Consider the following 25188-nt stretch of genomic DNA (forward strand, 5'->3'; position numbering starts at 1 on the left):
CAAATACAGACCAACCAACAAATAGTAAGTAAAAAGTTTTACCTCGTTTTGGAAGCTACCTCTGTTGAGAAATTCGGACATCCACTGGAGGGAGGTGGGTCAGACTCAGGGGAGGTATGCGCTGCACTCAAACGGGTTAAGCTCCCATAATGAGTGGTCACTGTTCAATGTCAACAGTCTACTTTAATAGCAGCCTATACTGTAGCAACTTCAAATGTATGAAGAGCGAAAAGCATTGAAAAGACAGCTGTCCAATAAAACGAGTGTTATCGTTTTTTCATACGGGTATCTAGGCTAATGTAATCGAATTACAATCTTATTACACAGTGCCAATGCCACAATGGGAATAAGTAAAATGGTGTAAAATTGACACAAGAGGAACACTAACAAGGTGCTAATTTATTAACCGTGCCATCTGGCATATTCCCTTTCAGTTGTGACATTCTTAACCTCAAGATCCAACCCACAAAGTCATGATGATTGTTGCGATAATAGCAGTGAGTCTATTTGTCAATGAGGAGTGTAGGCCTGAGGCTTGATGGAGCACAGGTGTTTGAACAGGCTGGCGTGTACAAATGCAAACGTGAATGTTGATAAAAGCAACTGTAAATAGTCTCCAAGAGATTGCATACATGCCGTTGGAGTAAAGTAGATTTAATCCAAATGCAGTATACAGTAAACTACATTACTGATTAATAACCACAGGTTTGTAGTATAGAAATTGGACACAGGGTGGCAGTCTTGTTCAGATAAAGTATACAAGGAAAGCCGCAAATAATTTGTGGAGGGTCCCCATAAAATGACCTACAAAGGAAGCTGAGGACATAAAATATTAAAATACAGGAGAAAGGCAAAAAGTCATCCAAAAGCTAAGAGAATACACATATAAACTAACCGCAGTTTCAAAGATGCCATCACTGTTGCAATATTCACCAACACATTTGAATAAAATGTTTAAGAACATCATTTTGTGGAAGCTGCTCTTTATTTGAAAAAGAAAGAAAAAAAACTCAGTCAATGTCTGCTACACGTTCTAATTACATAAACAAAAATATAATCCGCGCAGGACAAATGCAGAAAATATCCTGAATCAAACTTAGGTAGTCAGATTTTGATTGAATTGCTTTCATATTTCATACATCTTTCACTTCCCTCTCAGTTGAACAGTCAGATTTATATACACAGAGCACCGATCAACAGTGCCCCTCGTTCACCCTGTTCCACTGGATCTTTATACAACTAATTTACATCAAAACTGTGACCCTTCTTTAGTATCTGCAAACACCCAGACACACTCTCCTCTCGTCTGGCTCCCAGGGAGTCAGAGCTGAGGAGCTGGTGCGGGTAGCGTGGAAAGATGTGTGCAACATGAAAGCAATTCTTTCACATTCAGAGTAAAGGCAGCCATTTCAACGGTCAGTGAGTCGATGGCATGCCAAGCTTAAAGCAAAATGGATCCCACCCCAGTGTGATGCTTCAGAAACGTGGATGAAGTGTTTTTCAACTAGACAGAAAAGTTGTTCCATTGCAAAAAACCCTAGGCACAGAATTGACTATATAGATTACTGACTCATACTGGTACCCCCTACTCCCCTTGCCCTGGGGAGATCATGAGATTTGAGCTAGTAAGAATTGTTCTTAACTCAAAACTTGGGAGAACATTTAGTGCTCTATCATTCCGTTTATAAGTGTATTTTATATAATATCTATTTTCTTTTCTCTACCTCTCCAATGAAACAATCCAACATCCATGTTTAATGCTGAAGCACTCCCACAGGTGTTCAATGTACTATAGATTTCACTATAGATTTTTCTTCCCAGTCTTAAAACCAAATAATAAATAAATAAACACACGAGGAATGTCTACTGTAAACAGAGTAAAAAAGACAAACTAAAACAGGTGTAAACATAATTAGCATCACTACTCAGTGACAGTTAAATAACTAGGAAATGGATGACTGATGATCGGATCAAGAGGGAAGGATTCCTCTCCTCTTTTCTTCTTGTCCCTCCTCCCCCTCCCACTAGATTAGAACACCAAGCTGTTACATCCAACCACAGTAGTTTTTCCAAATACATCATATCAAAGTCGCTCAGCACCCATAGCTATCTTTACAGATGATAAAATTAATGCGGAATCCCTATATTTTTTAAACTTTTTTTTACAGCAGCATCACTTGATGTCTTGGACAAGTGACAGAATAATCAGTGGTGAATTCTCTTCTACCCAGCATCATTTTGACATGGTTTCCATGGTTTTCCTCGAGTCATTGCACTGTTCGTTGTGTTCTTGACATGTCTATTTGGGGGGAGGGGGTGAACGTTTCTCTGAAGAGTTAGACTGGCAACGAGGACAAAGCTTTGCTGCTAAGTGCTTCATCTTCTGAGAGACACTTCATATTACATGAACTGCATCTGTGGGTGGAAATCAACATACAAGGATTGATTAGACAAGAGTTTTACCAACTCGCTCATGGTGGTGCTGAAATGGTCAACTGAATAAATGCAATGAAAAGTCATCACAATGTCCTCAGAGCAAAAGCAACTGTCACAATGGCAACCTATTGGCTGAAAACTACAATGCTATATCTGAAGTCCTAGCATGGGGGAAAACGCATCTCAGCAAAGACGAAATGGCTAGTGTATCTGTGGAAAGTGTAAAACAAAGTTTAAAAACATGCTGAAATGCATCTGCTGATTGTTTAAGCGAGCAAGACACAAACCAACTAATCAAGCCCATATAAAGTGCAAGAGATATAGCGAGAGGAAATGAACAGCAGTGGTTGATAAGATGGAAGAAGCAGTGTGTTTGCAAATGAAGGAAGAGACGATAACAGTAAGAGAAGAGAAAAAAAGAGAAGCATTAGTGTGAAGCCGCGCTGCGCATGCATGTACATCCGCAAGCACACAGCATGCTGTACCTAAGAGACGCTCTACAAGAAATCCTTGAGAGAGAGCTGTGCAAATGGATCCTGTCCGGGGGCTCTGAGAGGACTCTGGCTGGAAGGACTAGAGGCTGCAGAGGGCTATTTCAGGGAGAGGGAGAAACACACGGGGAGGAGAGGAGAGGAGAGGAGAGAGCGTGTGAGTGAGAGAGGGAGGGATCAGATAGAATGAAAGAGGAATGAAGGGTGAAAGAGAGGTTACACCAAGAGGGGGAAAATTGGGGACTCTTGAGGAAAGTGATGAGACAGATTTGTCCCTCTCCTCCTGAGAGGTAAGAGTAAACTAGAACACTGTTGTCATCACAGGGGGTAGTACACACACACACACACACACACACACACACACAACAGCTACTGTTACCAGACACCACACAGCACTGAATACACCTGGACACTGAACTCGCACACCCCTACAATGGACATTTACCCTCACGTGCATGGTACACACACACGTCTGATTATTGTACACACACACCTGTGCGCTGGATACAGAGCTGAAGGGGTTGGGCGGCCTCATGACGGGCTGGTTGTACATCATGTTGGGTTGGTTCATTATACCCATAGAGCCAAGCTGTTGGGGTGGCTAAAGACAATAGCATAGAGAAACATAAGGCATTCTAGACATGCTACATTAGATTGTATAGCACTTGTTACTGTTATTCTTATTGGCTATTACCTCTCAGTGCTAGCTATACTGTATGGCTATTACCTCTCAGTGCCAGATATACTGTATGGCTATTACCTCTCAGTGCTAGCTATACTGTATGGCTATTACCTCTCAGGGCTAGCTATACTGTATGGCTATTACCTCTCAGTGCTAGCTATACTGTATGGCTATTACCTCTCAGTGCTAGCTATACTGTATGGCTATTACCTCTCAGGGCTAGCTATACTGTATGGCTATTACCTCTCAGTGCTAGCTATACTGTATGGCTATTACCTCTCAGTGCTAGCTATACTGTATGGCTATTACCTCTCAGTGCCAGATATACTGTATGGCTATTACCTCTCAGTGCCAGATATACTGTATGGCTATTACCTCTCAGGGCTAGCTATACTTTATGGCTATTACCTCTCAGGGCTAGCTATACTTTATGGCTATTACCTATCAGTGCCAGATATACTGTATGGCTATTACCTCTCAGTGCTAGCTATACTGTATGGCTATTACCTATCAGTGCCAGATATACTGTATGGCTATTACCTCTCAGGGCTAGCTATACTTTATGGCTATTCCCTCTGTAAATAATAATACATTTTATTTAGCAGACACCTTTCAAGATACTCAAGGACATCTCACATTAAAAGTAGGCCTACATAAAATAAAGTGCATCAATTAAAGGAGACCAGCAGAGGAGCAATACTAGCTACTGCATGGCTATGTCCCTTAGTGCTAGCTACTGCATGGCTATGTCCCTTAGTGCTAGCTACTGCATGGCTATGTCCCTTAGTGCTAGCTACTGCATGGCTATTTCCCTTAGTGGTAATGGATCCAGACATCCAGCTGACAGATACTGACCATGCCATATCCCCCCATCATGCCTGTGGGTGTTGTTGCAGGGTAGGCCATGACCGGGGGGGTCTGTGGAGATACAAACACACGAATGACGACAACATCTTCTCCCACAGAGAATCCAGCAGACCAATGTCAAGTCAAGTCAACAACTTCTTAACATTGTTTGTCTGAAACCAACACTAGAGTGATACAGTAGCTAAACACTCGTCACAGGCAGATAAGAGCACCAGTACTGTACGAGGCCAATGTAGCGTGTATTACCATGGAGACGGGGTTCCAGGTGGTGTTTGGAGCTGCTTTGGGCTGCCAGTTGCTTCCGCCAGTCAGCCTCTTCTCCCCAGGCTGGCTCCAGTGGATGTCACTGTAGATTAAGACAGCTAATATTAGCACTGGCTCCTAACTGCTGCTGGCTATACAGAACAGTTCTTCATCTAGCATTGTGACCACAGCACGTTGATGAGACTGAACAGCATGAACAGCTCACTTACTTTTTCGTTGTGCCATTTCCAATCCCAAGATCTGCAAGAGGATAGTAATATAAATGTGAGATGTACACATCCAGAAACAATTATACTGCTACAGTGCCTTGCAAAAGTATTCATCCCACTTGACTTTTTTCCTATTTTGTTTCATTACAACCTGTAATTTCAATTTCATTACAACCTGTAATTTCAATTTCAAAACATTCAAAAAAATAACTAACGGAAAAGTGGTGCGTGCATATGTATTCACCCCCTTTGCTATGAAGCCCCTAAATAAGATCTGGTGCAACCAATTACCTTCAGAAGTCACATAATTAGTTAAATAAAGTCCACCTGTGTGCAATCTAAGTGTCACATGATCTGTCACATGATCCCAGTATATATACATCTGTTCTGAAAGGCCCCAGAGTCTGCAACACCACTAAGCTAGGGGCACCACCAAGCAAGCGGCACCATGAAGACCAAGGAGCTCTCCAAACAGGTCAGGGACAAAGTTGTGGAGAAGTACAGATCAGGGTTGGGTTATAAAAACATGTCAGAAACTTTGAACATCCCACGGAGCACCATTAAATCCATTATTAAAAAATGTAAAGAATATGGCAACACAACAAACCTGCCAAGAGAGCGCCGCCCACCAAAACTCACGGACCAGGCAAGGAGGGCATTAATCAGAGAGGCAACAAAGAGACCAAAGATAACCCTGAAGGAGCTGCAAAGCTCCACAGCGGAGATTGGAGTATCTGTCCATAGGACCATTTTAAGCCTTTACGGAAGAGTGGCCAGAAAAAAGCCATTGCTTAAAGAAATAAATAAGCAAAAACGTTTGGTGTTTGCCAAAAGCCATGTGGGAGACTCCCCAAACATATGGAAGAAGGTACTCTGGTCAGATGAGACTAAAATTTAGCTTTTTAGCCATCAAGGAAAACGCTATGTCTGGCGCAAACCCAACACCTCTCATCACCCCGAGAACACCATCCTGTGGGGTTGTTTTTCATCGGCAGAGACTGGGAAACTGGTCAGAATTTAAGGAATGATGGATGGCGCTAAATACAGGGAAATGCTTGAGGGAAACCTGTTTCAGTCTTCCAGAGATTTGAGACTGGGACGGAGGTTCACCTTCCAGCAGGACAATGATCCTAAGCATACTGCTAAAGCAACACTTGAGTGGTTTAAGGGGAAACATTTAAATGTCTTGGAATGGCCTAGTCAAAGCCCAGACCTCAATCCAATTGAGAATCTGTGTTATTACTTAAAGATTGCTGTACACCAGCAGAACCCATCCAACTTGAAGGAGCTGGAGCAGTTTTGCCTTGAAGAATGGGCAACAATCCCAGTGGCTAGATGTGCCAAGCTTATAGAGACATACCCCAAGAGACTTGCAGCTGTAATTGCTGCAAAAGGTGGCTCTACAAAGTATTGACTTTGGGGGGGTGAATAGTTATGCACGCTCAAGTTCTGTCTTATTTCTTGTTTGTTTCACCCAAAAAAGTATTTTGCATCTTCAAAGTGGTAGGCATTTTGTGTAAATCAAATGATACAAACCCCCCAAAAATCAATTTTCATTCTAGGTTGTAAGGCAACAAAATAGGAAAAATGCCAAGGGGGGTGAATACTTTCGCAAGCCACTGTATAGCTGTGTGACATATTGCGGTCTAACCTAGGAGTCAAAATATAAATAGACACCATGATTCACTCAGGCAAAGATGGGTATTGATCTCTTTTAAATCCTTAGTTTTCTGTTTGAGGAGTTTAATCTGAATGAAATATCCTAGCATGATGTTGTGACACTTACTGCCCACCAGGTTGGCCAGGGAGGAGTCCAGGTCATCTCCCACCAGTTTGTCTGACAGCAGATTGATGGAGCACAGCGCCTGATTGGAGCCGACCATGGTGGGTTTCAGGATGTCTAAGGAGGACAGAGAGGTGTACATTGGTTGGATGTGAAACACCATGTGTATCAAACAGTATAATATTCAACCCCTCACCATCAGATTCCATGTTAGCGCCGGTAGCTTTGGCTCCAAAGACTGACTCGAAGTCCACTTGGAGTGCTCCTGGGGGAGGGGCCTGTGTTGCTGTGGAGTACCCTGTAAAGAGGTCAGAGGGGAGGCTGCTCAGAACACAGCAGGTTCAGCGATGGAGAAGTATTATACCATTGGTGTCAGAGCTGCTAAATAGTTACAGAAAGCCACCTTACAGAAAATGGTGGGCTCCTTCTAAATGGCTAGTAGAACTACGCTACCTCTGAATAGACCTGCTACAGTAGAGCTACAGGTTCTCTAGTACTCTACCTCTGAATAGACCTGCTACAGTAGAGCTACAGGTTCTCTAGTACTCTACCTCTGAATAGACCTGCTACAGTACATTTACATTTACGTCATTTAGCAGACGCTCTTATCCAGAGCGACTTACAAATAGGTGCATTCACCTTATAGCCAGTGGGATAACCACTTTACAATGTTTATATATATATATTATTATTATAAAAAATTCTTTGGGGGGGGGGGGGGGGGTTAGAAGGATTACTTTATCCTATCCCAGGTATTCCTTAAAGAGGTGGGGTTTCAAATGTCTCCGGAAGGTGGTGAGTGACTCCGCTGTCCTGGCGTCGTGAGGGAGCTTGTTCCACCATTGGGGTGCCAGAGCAGCGAACAGTTTTGACTGGGCTGAGCGGGAACTATGCTTCCGCAGAGGTAGGGGAGCCAGCAGGCCAGAGGTGGATGAACGCAGTGCCCTCATTTGGGTGTAGGGACTGATCAGAGCCTGAAGGTACGGAGGTGCCGTTCCCCTCACAGCTCCGTAGGCAAGCACCATGGTCTTGTAGCAGATGCGAGCTTCAACTGGAAGCCAGTGGAGTGTGCGGAGGAGCGGGGTGACGTGAGAGAACTTGGGAAGGTTGAACACCAGACGGGCTGCAGCATTCTGGATGAGTTGTAGGGGTTTAATGGCACAGGCAGGGAGCCCAGCCAACAGCGAGTTGCAGTAATCCAGACGGGAGATGACAAGTGCCTGGATTAGGACCTGTGCCGCTTCCTGTGTAAGGCAGGGTCGTACTCTCCGAATGTTGTAGAGCATGAACCTACAGGATCGGGTCACCGCCTTGATGTTAGCGGAGAACGACAGGGTGTTGTCCAGGGTCACGCCAAGGCTCTTCGCACTCTGGGAGGAGGACACAACGGAGTTGTCAACCGTGATGGCGAGATCATGGAACGGGCAGTCCTTCCCCGGGAGGAAGAGCAGCTCCGTCTTGCCGAGGTTCAGCTTGAGGTGGTGATCCGTCATCCATACTGATATGTCTGCCAGACATGCAGAGATGCGATTCGCCACCTGGTTATCAGAAGGGGGAAAGTAGAGCTACAGGTTCTCTAGTACTCTACCTCTGAATAGACCTTCTACAGCAGAGGGCTCAGTGGGGTAGGGGGCCTGGTGTGGAAGGTGCTGGGCCATGGACACTGGACCACCACAGAAGGAGTCTGACAACGCCAAAGGAGGAGCAGGAAGAAGAAGAAGAGAGAGCAAAGGAAGGCATTTTAAGGCACGGCAAGAAAGGCAGGCAAGGCAAAGTGACAGTACAGACAGAAAGCAGACAGTTAACAGAAAACACTTAGTTAGGGACACTAACAGGTAACAAGTAAAACTAATTCTAACAAAATCAAAACAGGAACTGCAGAGTACAAGGAGATAAAAATATCCTATTGACACTAAAGTAATCTAAATCGCCAGACTACACTAACCATAGGGTTTATTATGGGGCCACTAAACACATTACATTGGTTGAGGGGCCTATGTTTGCCTATGGGTCAGGAAACATAGGCTGGGATGGTGAGCCATCGTAGTACCTGATATGGAGTGTTCTATCCGCACTGTGCGTTTGTAATAGCTTGAAACGGACGAGTTTGTGTCAGTAAAGGGATTATAACGATCTAGAGAATCAAAAATAATATTGGTAAGGGAAACAGATTTCAACTTATAGCTCTAAAAGGATACTACAAGAGCAAATAATCAAATTATTGGTTTGTAATATCAGAATCTAGAAGCAATAGCCTATTTGAAAACATTATGAAAAAATATATATCAGCAGCAGGAAAACCATCATTTTAACATAACCAACTTAGTCAGAATAATCTTGGACATGGGTTTACTAGACTCCAAAATGTGAGACCTCAATGGATAAAGCCTCATATTAGACTGAACTGGCATGGGAGCCCATCAAAAGAACATAACCAGTAACTCTACCTTCACAGTGTTAGCTTGTGGTTCTATCCTTAGCACAGTTCAATAATGGAAGCTATCATAGAAACATGGCAAGTGGAGGCTTTGCATTTTGAGGTACACAACAAACATTTAACTTTAGACAGCTATGAGATCATTTACAGTGCATTCGGAAAATATTCAGACCCCTTGACTTTTTCCACATTTTGTTATGTTACAGACTTATTCTAAAATTGATTAAATAAATAAAAATCCTCAAACTATATACACAATACCCCATAAAAACAGGTTTTAGAAATAAATAAAAAACGTATTTACATAAGTATTCAGACCCTTTGCTATGAGACTCGAAATTGAGCTCAGGTGCATCCTGTTTCCATTGATCATCCTTGAGATGTTTATGCAACTTGATTGGAGTCCACCTGTGGTAAATTCAATTGATTGGACATGATTTGGAAAGGCACACACCTGTCTATATAAGGTCCCACAGTTGACAATGCATGTCAGAGCAGAAACCAAGCCATGAGGTCGAAGGAATTGTCCGTAGAGCTCCGAGACAGGATTGTGTCGAGGCACAGATCTGGGGAAGGGTACCAAAACATTTCTGCAGCATTGAAGGTCCCCAGGAACACAGTGGCCTCCATAATTCTTAAATGGAAGAAGTTTGGAACCACCAAGACTCTTCCTAGAGCTGGCCACCCGGCCAAACTGAGCAATCAGGGGAGTAGGGCCTTGGTCAGGGAGGTGACCAAGAACCCGATGGTCACTCTGACAGAGCTCCAGTGTTCCTCTGTGGAGATGGGAGAACCTTCCAGAAGGACAACCATCTCTGCAGCACTCCACCAATCAGGCCGTTATGGTAGAGTGGCCAGACGGAAGCCACTCCTCAGTAAAAGGCACATGACAGCCCGCTTGGAGTTTGCCAAAAGGCACCTAAAGGACTCTCAGACCACGAGAAACAAGATTCTCTGGACTGATGAAACCAAGATTGAACTCTTTGGCCTGAATGCCAAGCGTCACGTCTGGAGGAAACCTGGCACCATCCCTACGGTGAAGCATGGTGGTGAGAGCATCATGCTGTGGGGATGTTTTTCAGTGGCAGGGACTGCGAGACTAGTCAGAATCGAGGGAAAGATGAACGGAGCAAAGTACAGAGAGATCCTTGATGAAAACCTGCTCCAGAGTGCTCAGGACCTCAGACTGGGGCGAAGGTTCACCTTCCAACAGAAAATGACCCTAAGCACAAAGCCAAGACAACGCAGGAGTGGCTTCGGGACAAGTCTCTGGATGTCTTTGAGTGGCCCAGCCAGAGCCCGGATTTGAACTCGATCTAACATCTCTGGATAGACCTGAAAATAGCTGTGCAGCGTCGCTCCTCATCCAACCTGACAGAGCTTGAGAGGATCTGCAGAGAAGAATGGGAGAAACTCCCCAAATACAGGTGTGCCAAGCTTGTAGCGTCACACCCAAGAAGACTCAAGGCTGGAATCGCTGCCAAAGGTGCTTCAACAAAGTACTGAGTAAAGGGTCTGAATACTTATGTAAATATATATATATTTTTTTATTGTATATACATTTGCAAAAAATTATAAAAACCTATTTTTGCTTTGTCATTATTGGGTATTGTGTGTAGATTGATTAGGGGGAAAAAACACTTTAATCAATTTTACAATAAGGCTGTAACATAACAAAATGTGGAGAAAGTCAAGGGGTCTGAATACTTTCCGAATTCACTGTACATGTAGACAGAAGTAACAGTAGGACTTATGGGAGACTTCCTTCAATGTCCCACAGAGACACAGGAAGGATATTTCAGAAGGAACAAAGAGTATCTTTACCACTAAACATTTCATGAGTCCTAGAGGAATAGCTAACACCGTCAGAGGAGCCGACCGGTAAGTGAGCCGCTGCATCGACAACTTTTGAGAGGAAAGGGTTAAGGTTTGGTATGGAGTCATCTCCAGCTTCAGCAGAGGTGAAAGGATCTAGGCAGGCAGAAGAGAGAAAGAAAGATGAGATACAGAAGAGAAGAACAGGAGGACATCAGAGTCAGACGCAACAGGAAGAGAGGGAGAGCACGCAGAACATAGTAGAAAACAGTAGACAATAGAGTGGTCCTGTGGTGGTGGCTGTTTCTCCTACCTGCCCATACTGTGGCCACAGGAAGCCCTGTAGAACTGGCCTGCATTGAAGGGTTAAAGGTCTGCTGAATGTCAAACAAGTCACTCTCCATCTTCAGAGCACTGAGGAGAGAAGACAGCAGTGATGCTATACCTGAATCAACACTGGGACATCTAGCTAAACATCAGCATTACCAGATACACAGAAGTATAGAGGTAGAGGTTCTCCATAACCACATATCTAAAAAGAAACGTCCTCTCACTGTCAACTGCGTTTATTTTCAGTAAACTTAACATGTGTAAATATTTGTATGAACATAACAAGATTCAACAACTGAAACATAAACTGAACAAGTTCCACAGACATGTGACTAACAGAGATGGAATAATGTGTCCCTGAACAAAGGGGGGAGGGGGGGGTCAAAATCAAAAGTAACAGTCAGTATCTGGTGTGGCCACCAGCTGCATTAAGTACTGCAGTGCATCTCCTCCTCATGGACTGCACCAGATTTGCCAGTTCTTGCTGTGAGATGTGACTCGTCAGTGACTCGTCAGTGAAGAACACTTTTTGCCAGTCCTGTCTGTTCCAGCGACGGTGGGTTTGTGCCCATAGGCAACGTTGTTGCCGGTGATGTGTTTTTCAGAGTCAGTAGAAAGGCCTCTTTAGTGTCCTAAGTTTTCATAACTGTGACCTTAATTGCCTACCGTCTGTAAGCTGTTAGTGTCTTAACGACCGTTCCACAGTTGCATGTTCTTTAATTGTTTATGGTTCATTGAACAAGCATGGGAAACAGTGTTTAAACCCTTTACAATGAAGATCTGTGAAGTTATTTGGATTTTTACGAATTATCTTTGAAAGACAGGGTCCTGAAAAAGGGACGTTTCTTTTTTTGCTGAGTTTAGAATCAGAGCACACTAAATCCTAACCTTAACCCCTAGGAGGATGAAGAAATATCTGACCCTGTATCAGTGGTTAGCAGCAACTTCTACATAATCCACGCTGACCTCTCTGGTCAACCACATGAGTGGGTAAGCTTCACAGGTCATAGGTGAACGTTTACCCATTGGAGCAGCTAGGTGTGGAGAAGAGGTCGATGGCTGGGGCTGTGCTGATAGTGCCCCCGGTGGTGGAGACAGGAGACGTGTCTGCGGTGGCGAATGAAGGCCTCTGAGAGAGCTCCTTCAGCCTCTGTTCCTGGGTGGAAAGAGTCCAAGTCAAATACAGAAGGCGATGGTTGTAGTTATGCATGTGGGCAATACTGGATCGACCAAACAAGACTTTGAATTGTTCAAATCATTGCCTGCATACTGCAACATATCACTGTCCTTCACATGTAGATGGGACAGGCAACATGAAACCATGTCCATTCTATCCATTCTCATCATATTCATGTTGTGATCCACGCGTCATGACGGCTGTACCTTCAGTGCTTTGAGACGAGCCTGTTCCTCCTCCAGAGCAGCCTGCTTCTCCCGCTCGTCTACTTTAGTAAAAGACATCCCCGTACTGGCCAGCGAGGACACTGCGTTGGATAGAGTACTGGCCCTGAAACAACACACAACAGTAAACACCTTTAGGCAGAATACTACAGCAACCCTGGCTGAAAACATCAATAACCATTACCATGAATAATAATTAAAGCAATCTTGGCTTAAGAGCTTTGTGCACAAAGCAAATCAGTTATTATAGTGGCAGCCACTTCTAGGCTACCTGCAGGTGGAATAGTGGACTCAGTGCCAAAGACACTCCATTGTGAGACGTAGGATACTTCCCAAATGGCACCCTTTTGCCTATGCACTACTTTTGACCAGGATCTGTTCAAATGTAGTGCACTATGTAGGGTGCCATTTGAGACGTAGCATATCCTGTACATACCTGCTGGCAGCGGTGGAGTCTTTGACCTTCTTCCCCTCTAGTGAGGCCAGGTGCTGCTCCAGAGCTTCCAGGAGGCTACTGGGAGCCTGTTGTAATGGAGAACAGCAGTTAGTAAAGGCCAGGGTTGGAAACATGCAGTTAGACTGTCCTGTATGAACAAAACCATCTAAAGCCAGTGGTGGGCAACCTAGTTCAACTACTGTACTGTACATACACTAGCTATAGGCCTTGGGTTTTTCCTGACAACTTTTCTGAAAACGTTTAGCTGGTCATGTTACGTGGTGAGGAAAAACTCAGGTCCCTAACTATACTGTCCCATATACCACTATACCTTAGTTGCTGGATTCTAACTAGCACTTACTTTACTGGGAAGTGTTTAGCTCCTCACTACAGGGACAAATACTAACTCGAGACACTACAGAAATACATTGCTGTACAAGTCAAAAACACAAAAGGACTGTGGGTTGCACACCACCAGTCAATGGTTGTATGCTTTTCAGCTAAAAGCCACATTGGATGAGTGATATTGAAATGTACACTACCGTTCAAAAGTTTGGGGTCACTTAGAAATGTCCTTGATCAGAAAAACATTGTTAATGTTGTAATTGGCTATTGTAGCTGGAAACGGCTGATTTTTTATGAAATATCTACATAGGCGTACAGAGGCCCATTATCAGCAACCATCAGTCCTGTGTTCCAATGGCATGTTGTGTTTGCTAATCCAAGTTTATCATTTTAAAAGGCTAATTGATCATTAGAAAACCATTTTGCAATTATGTTAGTACAGCTGAAAACTGTTGTGCTGATTAAATAAGCAATAAAACTGGCCTTCTTGAGACTAGTTGAGTATCTGGAGCATCAGCAATTGTAGGTTCGATTACAGGCTCAAAATGGCCAGAAACAAATAACTTTCTTCTGAAACTTGTCAGTCTATTCTTGTTCTGAGAAATGAAGGCTATTCCATGCGAGAAATTGCCAAGAAACTGAAGATCTCGTACAACGCTGTGTACTACTCCCTTCACAGAACAGCGCAAACTGGCTCTAACCAGAATAGAAAGAGGAGTGGGAGGCCCCGGTGCACAACTGAGCAAGAGGACAAATACATTAGAGTGTCTAGTTTGAGAAACAGACGCCTCACAGGTCCTCAACTGGCAGCTTCATTAAATAGTACCCGCAAAACACCAGTCTCAACATCAACAGTGAAAAGGCGACTCCGGGATGCTGACCTTCTAGGAAGAGTTGCAAAGAAAAAGCCATATCTCAGACTGGCCAAGAAAAATAAAAGATTAAGATGGGCAAAAGTGTTAAGGACAGACAAATTTAAGTTTGAGGTGTTCGGATCACAAAGAAGAACATTTGTGAGACGCAGACCAAATGAAAAGATGCTGGAGGAGTGCTTGATGCCATCTGTCAAGCATGGTGGAGGCAATGTGATGGTCTGGGGGTGCTTTGGTGGTGGTAAAGTGGGAGATTTGTACAGGGTAAAAGGGATCTTGAAGAAGGAAGGCTATCACTCCATTTTACAACGCCATGCCATACCCTGTGGACGGTGCTTGATTGGAGCCAATTTCCTCCTACAACAGGACAATGACCCAAAGCACAGCTCCAAACTATGCAATAACTATTTAGGGAAGAAGGAGTCAGCTGGTATTCTGTCTATAATGGAGTGGCCAGCACAGTCACCGGATCTCAACCCTATTGAGCTGTTGTGGGAGCAGCTTAACAGTATGGTACGTAAGAAGTGCCCATCAAGCCAATCCAACTTGTGGGAGGTGCTTCAGGAAGCATGGGGTGAAATCTCTTCAGATTACCTCAACAAATTGACAACTAGAATGCCAAAGGTCTACAAGGCTGTAATTGCTGCAAATGGAGGATTCTTTGACGAAAGCAAAGTTTGAAGGACACAACTATTATTTATATTAAAAGTCATTATTTCTAACCTTGTCAATGACTATATTTCCTATGCATTTTGCTATATTTCCTATTCAAACTCATTTCATGTATGTTTTCATGGAAAACAAGGACATTTCTAAGTGACCCCAAACTTTTGAACGGTAGTGTGTGTGGATGACACACACCACGGCACTTTCAACATCATACAGTATGTGGTGTTGAATTGGCAATGCCTAAGCACACCTAGGCAGCCATGTTGGATGGGCTATGTACATTTCAGGTGACAAAGAGAACTTTGTATACAATTTGCTTCACTCCTATAAAAACACAATGTCAATGACACACAGAGTCAGAGTAGAGGCATGCAAAGACAACACCAAAGCAAGTCACAGACACAGAAGAAGAGTGAGATGAGAATACTTACACAAACTGTGAACTAAAGGTGGAAAGATAAGGGGAAATACAGAATATAAAGGTGGCGTTGGTCAGAGATAAATAGCTATATTGAACCGTAACTATAATGTATTTTAAGGGTATAACACTGTTACAGGTGCCTCATAAAAAATACATTAGGGGACATAACACACAATTAGTGCAATTGTACTTTCAAGGAAAAGTATGATCCTTGGTCGAGGAGGGATTTTCCTTGGAAATACTGTAATATAACCAGTGTCACTGCAAAGACTGACTGTAGCGTAACAGGTGTGGGGGGGCCATCTATTCAATTAGCTGTACACAGTGTGAAATCAGAAGTACTGTAAGATACACAGTCAGTTTGGACTCTTAACAGCTTAACACCTTTATTTACTGTAGATAGAGCCTAATCAAGAAGAGGAAGAAAACTTATAATAAGAAAAATAATAAGGAAAAGTGAGAAATATGCCTTAATTTGGTAACATGCACTGGAGGACTTTCATGCTCTGAGCAGTGCCTTATCTCTGGGAGACATTTGTGCAGGGTGGAGTAAATATAGTGTGGTGGGGCAACAGAGCTGATTAAACAAGAGGAGTTAATAATGAGATAGAGAGACACAAAGAGAATACAGACTGAGAGAAGAAGAAAATAGAAAGTGACAGCGAGAAATAAGGGAGAAAGTGAGAGCGAGAGAGAGAGGGAGAGAGAGATGGAGACAGAGTAGGAATCCAACTGTAGAGACAAACGGATAGAGTAAGTTCGGTGTGTAGGCTTTTTGTGCAGAGAGTGTGTCTAATAGGTAAATCCCTCTTACTGCAAGGCTCATTCAGGGAGTTTGGAGTGTAAAGTCTCACCTGGGAAAGGTCTGGAATGTCTCCTCGATCAATCCCCACCTGCTGTCAAACGAGAATATGTGCAAAGTTATAGTGGTGCCTCTAAATTAAAACCTATTTTCTACCTCTACCTAATTTCTGCCACCACAATTTTCTCACAAAAATGTAAATATATCTGAGGATGTTCCCTTTAATGAAGGGTATTGAATTAATGAATAGCATCAAACTCAAAGAAGGTAAAGAAGAAATCACCTCCGCCACTTTAAGGAACTCTGAGATTCGGGTCATTCGGGTCAGGAACTTTTTGTAGATATCCAGGCCCTCTTTACACTGGGTTTTCTTCATGTCAAAGTACTTCTCTGTGGTTAAAAAACAAAAAAACGGCAGGCATTAGCTCTGAAAGTCTGTAGACACACTAGAGATAAACTCTGTAGAGAATCTCCATTAGTAAAATGTAGTACTGTACATATCAAAAGATCTACATTACAAGGATCTACAAAGCACTTCTCCAGACTAAACATTCTAAAAGAGTATTGATCAGAAAATAGTGGAGTAAATAAAGTTGGAGTTGAGGTTTTACCCAGCAGGTTGATGATGCCTTCGTTATATGCAGCGAAAAGCCTAATGGAATCTTTGAAGAGGAGCATGAATCCTGCATTGATCACTCCGTTTGTGAGCTCATTGGCATTAACCTGAAGGAGACATCATTCAGTTTCACATAAGCCATAAGTTGCCCTTTTAATACACAATAATGACTTTGGCTTCGCTGACAAACAATAAAAGAGCAGGTCAGTGAGGAGGAAAATAGCCTGTATCTATCTCTGGTTTCAGCACCATTCAGTAATCAGTATGCTGACACAATCTGCTAGCCCCAGGAACCCTCTCATATTACAGTACATATTCCAGGAGATGAGCAGCACGGTTCTGGGGAGGTTGACCTCAGACTCACATTGAAGTCGAGGAGGGCGTCCATCTGGTTTTGTATGATAGGGATGGTCTTCAGTAGCTTCTCTGTATTCATGGTCCTCATCACCCCATCCACCCTGTTGAGATGAGTGTGTAGTGTTAGATAGGTGTTAGAAGCACAAAGGACAGAGAGGGAGGGAATCAGTGAGAATAGCCGCAGCCAGTCAATTTCTACTGCATGTTAACAAATCGTTCCCAGAGTTACAGAAATACCACTGTGATTACTTCATGGGATATAAAACAAATTTACGGAAAGAAATTATGACATTCTGTCATTAAAACTGACAGGAATCTTGTTCTCTTCTAAACTAAATATTTGAGCTGTCATAAATATTTTAAGTATTTTTTTACACCAGTGGGCAGCTCTGCAAGGAGAAAGTGTTTATTGTAAGAAATTGTTTGAGCCTTTAAAACTCCATTGACATACATTCGGGTAAGGAGAGGATCAGTCAAAAACAAACATACCACTTTCTTCTGTTGATTTGTTGGGAATTTCTTACCCTCGCTTTACTTTAGTGAAGTCAAAGGCAACCTGCCTGTACGACACAGCCTTCTCATTCAGATATCGACTGTACCTCCGGATAAATGTGGACATATCGTAGCCTGGGAGAGAGAGACCTGAGAAGTGATATAAATCTTACATTTGTCATGAAAACCTACATGAGAATCATGCTATATTCGTTCATAAGTTATATTGTTTCCGCTTATAAGTATTTGTCACTGTAACAGTTAAGGATGAGTTTGAAAACAGCAGTTGAGAGCCAAGGCTTCATACTTTACCTTGTAAACCACTTTTGTCCAAAAAATTACTGAGGTTGAATAATGTGTTCCTTGAAGCCAAGTACTGGACAAAACGCTGTATCAAAGAAAAAGAGCGGTATCAATACATGTTCTTAATTTTTTATTGATCTACAGAAATAGAATAGGACCGGAGCACCAGAGTAATTTCCAGATTTTTATTAAAATATTGATTATGATATAAACCTAGAAATTGCCTGGTTAGCAATTGATTGCCTTAATGTCTGTGAACTGAAAACTTCAACACTATAGCATTGCTGTTATAGAAATAATATATATTACAGACAATAATGTAATGAGTGGTGATTGTAGCCATAGACAATATTGTAGTGAGTGGTGACTGTAAGCTCAGCTCACCTCATTGCCGTAGACCATGAGGTGGTGTGTGGCGATGAGCGACTTGAAGACCACCACCCAGCTCGTGCTGGTGGTCCTCTCAAACAGTGAGTCAGCCAGCTGGGGAATGTTCACGTTCATCTCATTGGTGCAATGGATCAGGTCTATGGACGAGACAGACAGAGAGACATGTTAGCGATAGTTCGATGTCTACGAAGACCATGGATAATTGATGTCAAGTAGTGACTTATGGCCACTGGCCAGTAGAGGTTAAAACAACTTCGGATACAAGGCATTTCCCCTATGGGGAGTTGAATTTTGGGGTCAAGTCAGTTAATAGTCTATGAAAGACAATGTTTTGAAATATGTGTAAACAGGGACACAGGCACTCCCCTTAACTGCAATCTCATTCAATTAGCTTTAATTAATGGTCTGGCTAATTGCCTAACTACACTCAAGACACTTAATTACTATGCTACGGTACTACAAGCTGCCTCTCTCTTTTCAGTTTTTTGGCATGGCAATTCCTCAAGAGGGTCTACTGAAGTTCAATAGATGAAAGCCTGATGAATAAGTCACCATCTCTAAATCAAACAATGTCTTTTTGGCCAAATATCTTGGTAACTACTAGTTGCTCCTTCAGCCACCAGTTCTCTCCACTCGTCTATAGCCTCAGTTGGCCTAAAGCTCTACTCTGATGAGCCCCATGAACCAGTACAAGTCAGCTACTAGATTATACTCAAATTCCTTTCAAGGTTGTCTTCTCTTCACAACATACTATTTTTAAAGAAAAAAATGAATTCTCAACCGTCTGTGTAAGTTTGCTATTTGAGGCCTGGGTCTTTTCTTGGGCACACAGACATGACAATTGAAAACTACTACGTCAAGAATGCTTGATTGGACTTATTGGTCTCTGTTGCTTCCAATAATACACATATAGAAAATGTTCAACCATTTCAGTGTAATTCCTCTGCATACAGTAACTCATTACGTCATATTACTGAATGTGCTCATGTATCATGCCAACCCTAATATTGCACACCTGAATTAAAATCGATCAACCAGCTAATTATTAGAATCAATTGCGCTAAATTAGACGTGGAGGTTGCTGAAAACCTACAGGACGGTAGCTCTCCAGGAACAGGGTTGGAGAGCCCTGATGTAGAGAATGGGTGATGCCAGTCAAACCTGTGCTGTCTACCCATTCAGAGTCTGACTGAGTGATGAACAGATTGACAGTGTAATAACCAGGCCTGGCTTTCTGGCCTATATTTTCATGTTTTCAGGAGTCTAAGTAGGACAGCATAACCTTCCAGAGCAGCATTTAGCATGGCTGGCTGATTATCCAGGGAAGACTGGGAGAGGAGGGGAGGGGAGGGGGCAACTTTCACTCATCCTGTTAGATCATGCATGGCTCCTGTACCTCAGAGTACTGTAGGCCTAAACTCAACTAACAGCTGTGAAACAACAGGCTGGCTGAATCCATTCACAACTTTAGCATAGATAATAGTCCATGGGATTCAAATGTGATTAGAAGTGGACACTTTCAGATTAAGTGACCACCTTGGTTTCCAGTAGATCCAAAGGGCAATGTCTGCAAAAAGAATTTAGGAAAAGCAATACAATATGTAGCTATCCTACTACATGCTTCAGCTGGGGTCTGAACCAGCAACCTCCACGTCATTGTACCTGTGTGTCATGCAATATGCTCCTATAATCATGATGACAATGACATTTGAATGGTAACCTATTATGCATAACCTGCTTGCAGAAGAGATACAACATGCTTGAGATTGAATCACATATACTGAACAAAAATATAAACACAACATGTAAAGTGTTGGTCCCATGTTTCATGAGCTGAAATAAAAGATCCCATATGCACAAAAAGCTTATTTCGCTCAAATTCTGTGCACAAATTTGTTTACATCCCTGTTAGTGAGCATTTCTCCATTGCCAAGATAATCCATCCACCTGACAGGTGTGGCATATCAAGAAGCTGATTAAACAGCATGATCATTACACAGGTGCACCTTGTGGACAATAAAAGGCCACTAAAATGTGCAGTTTTGTAACACAACTCCAACGTCGTTTTAGAGAATTTGGCAGTACGTCCAACCGGCCTCACAACTACTTGTAACCACGCCAGCCCAGGACCTCCACATCCGGCTTCTTCACCTGCGGGATCGTCTGAGACCAGCCACCCAGACAGCTGATGAAACTGAGGAGTATTTCTGTCTGTAATAAAGCCTTTTTGTGAGGAAAAACTCATTCTGATTGGCTGGGCCTCGCTCCCCAGTGTGTGGGCCTGACTCCCGAGTGGGTGGGCCTATGCCCTCCCAGGCCCACCCATGGTTGCGCCCCTGCCCAGTCATGTGAAATCCATAGATTTGGGCCCAATTTATTTATTTCAATTGACTGATTTCCTTAAATGAACTGTAACTCAGTAAAATCATTGAAATTGTTGCGTTCATATTTTTGTTCAGTATATAGTTAAATGTATTATAGTGAGAGTAAATTAATGGACAGGTCATTCGTTGCATTCACTGTTACTTTTGCAGCGTCAGGTACTCTGCTTTGTGACTAGTATCGTTTCTCAGGATGGTCACAGATTAAAAGGTCTGATGCTGCCATCAAGGTTTATATATATATATATATATATATATATAGCAGTCTGCTGGACGCGTGGGCTGATTAATCAGGCTGTAATACACAATTAATTGGTATATACAGCCTGAAACTAATGCCTGCAAAATTGTGTAAATGTTCCTTACAAGCCAGAATATTGTATAAAATTACATTTAAACTTACTCTACCGGTTGTCTGTGTGGTTTTTCTTTCAGCTACTCGAAATTTGAGCCAAAGTATATACCAATTAATTGTGTATTACAGCCTGATTAATCAGACTACTGGAGTCCAGAGGAAACTCCTTGTGCCTGGCCCTGACTGCTAGAAATAGAGCTCTCTGTAACAAAGACCTCTTACTCCACTGGAAAGCAACCAGGCAGCTCTGCTACACAGACAGCCAAGCCATTCACAGACCAAGTGCAAACACAGCTTTAGCTAGCCTATAGTTGGCTTCTCGACTTCTGATTTTCTGACTGAGCAAATATTGCAATGAAAGGGCATCCTGACACATACTATTTCTCTTTCCTATTTCTGTGAGCAATTGCTACACTTTTGTAACTAGAGACCAGGTGAGTGAGACAGACCATACAATAGTTGGAAGTGACATATAGTGCCTTCAGAAAGTATTCACACCCCTTGACTTTTCCTACATTTTGTTGTGTTAGACAGATTTAAAATGGATTAAATTGAGATTGTGTGTCACTGGCCTACACATAATACCCCATAATGTAATTTTTAGAGTTTTTAGAAATGTTTACAAATTAATTAAAAATGAAAAGCTGATATGTCTCGAGTCAATACGTATTCAACCCCTTTGTTATCGCAAGCCTAAATAAGTTCAGGAGTGAAAATGTGCTTAACAAGTCACATAATAAATTGCATGGACTCACTCTGTGTGCAATAATAGTGTTTAACATGATTTTTGAATGACTACCTCATCTCTGTACCCCACACATACAATTTTCTGTAAGGTCCCTCAGTCGAACAGTGAATTTCAAACAGATTCAACCACAAAGACCAGGGAGGTTTTCCAAGGCCTCGCAAAGAAGGGCACCTATTGGTAGATGGGTAAAACAAAAAAAGACATTGAATATCCCTTTGAGCATGGTGAAGTTATTAATTACACTTTGGAGGGTGTATCAATACACCCAGTCACTACAAAAATACTGGCGTCCTTCCTAACTCAGTTGCCGGACAGTAAGGAAACCGCTCAGGGATTTCACCATGAGGCCAATCGTGACTTTAAAACAGTTACAGAGTTTAATGCAGGGTTTCCCCAAACTTGTACTTAATTGATGAATTAAGGTCACTGATTAGTAAGGAACTCCCCTCACCTGGTTGTCTATGTCGTAATTGAAAGGAAATAACAAAAACCAGACACTTGGCCCTCCATGGAATGAGTTTGACACCCCTGTGCTAAAGTAAAACAATGTGGCAAATAAATGTACTTGATGTCCTGAATACAAAGATTATGTTTGGGGCAAATCCAACAACATCACTGAGTACCACTCTTCATATTTTCAAGCATGGTGGTGGCTCCACCATGTTATGGGTATGCTTTCCATCGGCAAGGACTAGGGATTTTTTTTTTTAAGCACAGGCAAAATCCTATAGGAAAACCTGGTTCAGTCTGGTTTCCAACAGACACTGGGAGAGAAACATTAACCTTTCAGCAGGCCAATAACCTAAAACACAGGCCAAATATACACTGGTGATGCTTACCAAGACGACATTGAATGTTCCTGACTGGCTTAGTTACAGTTTCGACTTACATCTGCTTTAAAATCTATAGCAAGACATGAAAATGTCTGTCTAGCAATGATCAACAACTAACTTGACAGAGCTTGAAGAATTGTTTTAATAATAATGTGCAAGTATTGTACAATCCTGGTGTGCAAAGCTCTTAGAGACTTACCCAGATAGACTCACAGCTGTAATCGCTGCCAAAGGTGATTCTAACATGTATTGACTCAGAGTTGTGAATAGTTATGTAAATGAGATATTTATGTATTTCATTTTCAATAAATTTGCTAAATGTCATCATTATGGGGTATTATGTGTAGATAGGTGAGAAAAAAATATATTTAATCAATTTTGAATTCAGGCTGTCACACAACAAAATGTGGAATAAGTCAAGGGGTATGAATACTTTCAAAAGGCACTGTACATGTGTCGCCCCCAGCAGTGACACACCTAGTAGTGATGATGATGTAGGCTACACTTTGCATATGAGACTGAAAGCATTTTACTCTGAAAAATTTATAAGGTAGTTTCCACAGCTGAGTTGTTCAAATGTGGTTGTTATACCCTCTGTCTATGGTAAATAGATCAAAAAAGGCCTACTGAATTTACTCCCCGGAACATATATTTTTCAGGGCATTTTTGTATAGACAAAACGTTAATGTACTGTATCATGGAGAACTGGTCAATAAATTGTAAGATACACTATGACTGATATTGACATGATAACTGTTTAGGCCAGGGAGGGCAGCCTAAAGCTATGCAGAATGAATGAAACCGCTTAACAGACGGCTAGAAAGCTAGCTAATGTGACAGTAATGTTGATGATGAGTAGGCCTACACTGAAATGGTCAGAAAATATCTGATATTACTGTTGTTAACGTCCAGTTAAATCATGTTATGAGCGTTCTCATTGTACGCGCTCGTCTTGCTGCAATGTATTCTTCATACATTTTGACAGGAGCTAGCAATAACATTAGCCTATCCATTCAGGCTTTGGGCCTTGTGTCACCATCGCCATAACGAGATGCAGAGCTCCGACTGGTTTCAATGAAGAATGACACATTATATCAGAAACTCTCGATAATTTCGATACTTACAATCCAAATGTTTCTTTTTCGGACCCATTATTTCATGTGTGGTGGCCTTGCATACGGTTTTCGACACAGCAGATCCAGTTACACTGTGTTGGGCTGCAGTTATCCTGTCAGTAATGCTCTGCCCCGACATCTTAGTTTATTGAAGCAACAAAGATTTTGAAAAATCACAATGTCTTTAAAAATTCCAAATTAATTGAATTATATAATATCCAGTCCACCACCTGTTTAAAAATAAAATAATGGAAGGGAAAAAACTGAAAGGACGAGGCAGAATAAAAATGATACAAATTTCAAACAACGTTTCCAAAGCTTGATTATTTCGGTCCAGTGTTGATCCGAATGACGCCTTTGATCAAATTGATTTCATAAATAAAAATGCGGTTGTACATTTGGTGGGCTGACTCATTCTCTGCCAGCTCTCATCCCGATCTCTCGCTCACTGGATCCCTGTGTGTCTCCTGTCTTCGTACCGCCACTCCTGCTGGGTTTAAAGGACTAGAAGCATTCAGGGAAATGGCGGGCCTGCTCTGTTCTCAGAAAGGTTAGGATGTATGACGTTTACACGGAGCATGCCGACCTGGAATCAGATTTTACATCTATAATTCATAACATTTTATTCTGTGCAGGTGTCTACAACTGATTGTGGTCTTGGTTGGAATTTAATATGCCAGACATTTACATTTACATTTTAGTCATTTAGCAGACGCTCTTATCCAGAGCGACTTACAGTTAGTGAGTGCATACATTTTTTTCATTCTGGCAATTAGGCCTAAAACAATCTTCAGCAATAATTCTCAAGGTAAACTGCTAAACAGGCATATGCCCACTTTTTTTTTTTGCAACACATTTGTCCAAGTCCCACTCCCTGCAGGCTGCTATTGACGCGTTAGTGTTGATTAGGCCTAACACTGGCTGTGGCAGCCCATATTCTGATATTTTTCCACTAATTGGTCTTTTGACCAATCACATCAGATCTTTTTCAGAGTAAATCTGATTGGTCAAAAGACCAATTAGTGAAAAAAATATCAGAATTGAGCTGCCTGTGTGAACGCAGCCTATGGAATCATCTTGGATGTTATTTGTCTGTGGTTCAATTCAGTGCTGTCTGTAGTTCAATTCAGTGCTAGGACTACCAATTCAGTGATTGGACTACCAAATACCACCGGGGGGCAGTATAGTGCCACAAAACTTTCAGCTAACACGATCACATCCCCATCCCACCCTGAAAAGTGAACATCCATCCATCTGTTCACCATAGACTAAAGAAAAAGGTTTGTACAGTTACTGTAAAAAAGCAGAATCACTCGAGGTATTAAGATTATGTCTATA

The 25188-nt window shown here is 42.2% G+C and overlaps 1 protein-coding gene across 5 annotated transcripts; it reads right to left on the reverse strand.

Moving 5' to 3' along the window:
* Nucleotides 1-970: 970 nt before the first annotated feature.
* LOC311105383 (phosphatidylinositol-binding clathrin assembly protein-like) lies at nt 971-24312 on the reverse strand. Of its 5 annotated transcripts, XM_084147527.1 has the most exons (23): nt 23860-24070; nt 18413-18555; nt 18038-18113; nt 17758-17860; nt 17241-17334; nt 16872-16983; nt 16544-16650; nt 16313-16354; nt 13152-13237; nt 12698-12821; nt 12337-12470; nt 11298-11398; nt 10994-11140; nt 8783-8866; nt 8321-8416; nt 6929-7030; nt 6736-6849; nt 4950-4980; nt 4723-4822; nt 4465-4527; nt 3421-3528; nt 2922-3026; nt 971-2415 (listed from the first exon to the last, which is right to left on the reverse strand). In XM_084147527.1, exons 1-22 carry the CDS (start codon nt 23987-23989, stop codon nt 2934-2936), a joined length of 2190 nt encoding a protein of 729 aa, XP_084003653.1. In that variant the 5' UTR covers nt 23990-24070; the 3' UTR covers nt 971-2415; nt 2922-2933. The 5 variants fall into 5 exon arrangements, with proteins under 5 accessions (XP_084003653.1, XP_084003649.1, XP_084003651.1 ...); XM_084147523.1 differs by lacking the exons at nt 8783-8866; nt 10994-11140 and having other exon boundaries at nt 17758-17875; XM_084147525.1 differs by lacking the exons at nt 2922-3026; nt 8783-8866; nt 10994-11140 and having other exon boundaries at nt 12337-12464; nt 17758-17875; nt 23860-24312.
* Between the last annotated feature and the right edge of the window lie 876 nt (nt 24313-25188).

The sequence above is a fragment of the Coregonus lavaretus genome (genome assembly GCF_964263955.1).
Source record: "Coregonus lavaretus genome assembly, chromosome: 30".
Taxonomy (NCBI): Eukaryota; Metazoa; Chordata; class Actinopteri; order Salmoniformes; family Salmonidae; genus Coregonus; species Coregonus lavaretus.

What these genes read in the sequence shown, in the direction of transcription:
- LOC311105383 (XM_084147527.1), bottom strand. Translation starts at nt 23,989, where the DNA reads ATGTCGGGGCAGAGCATTACTGACAGGATAACTGCAGCCCAACACAGT. An exon ending in GGACAAAAGTGGTTTACAAG is followed by an intron (nt 17,861 to 18,037) that starts GTAAAGTATGAA and finishes TCTCTCTCCCAG; the next exon opens with GCTACGATATGTCCACATTT. An exon ending in GCTCTGTATCCAGCGCACAG is followed by an intron (nt 3,027 to 3,420) that starts GTGTGTGTGTAC and finishes TCCCTGAAATAG; the next exon opens with CCCTCTGCAGCCTCTAGTCC.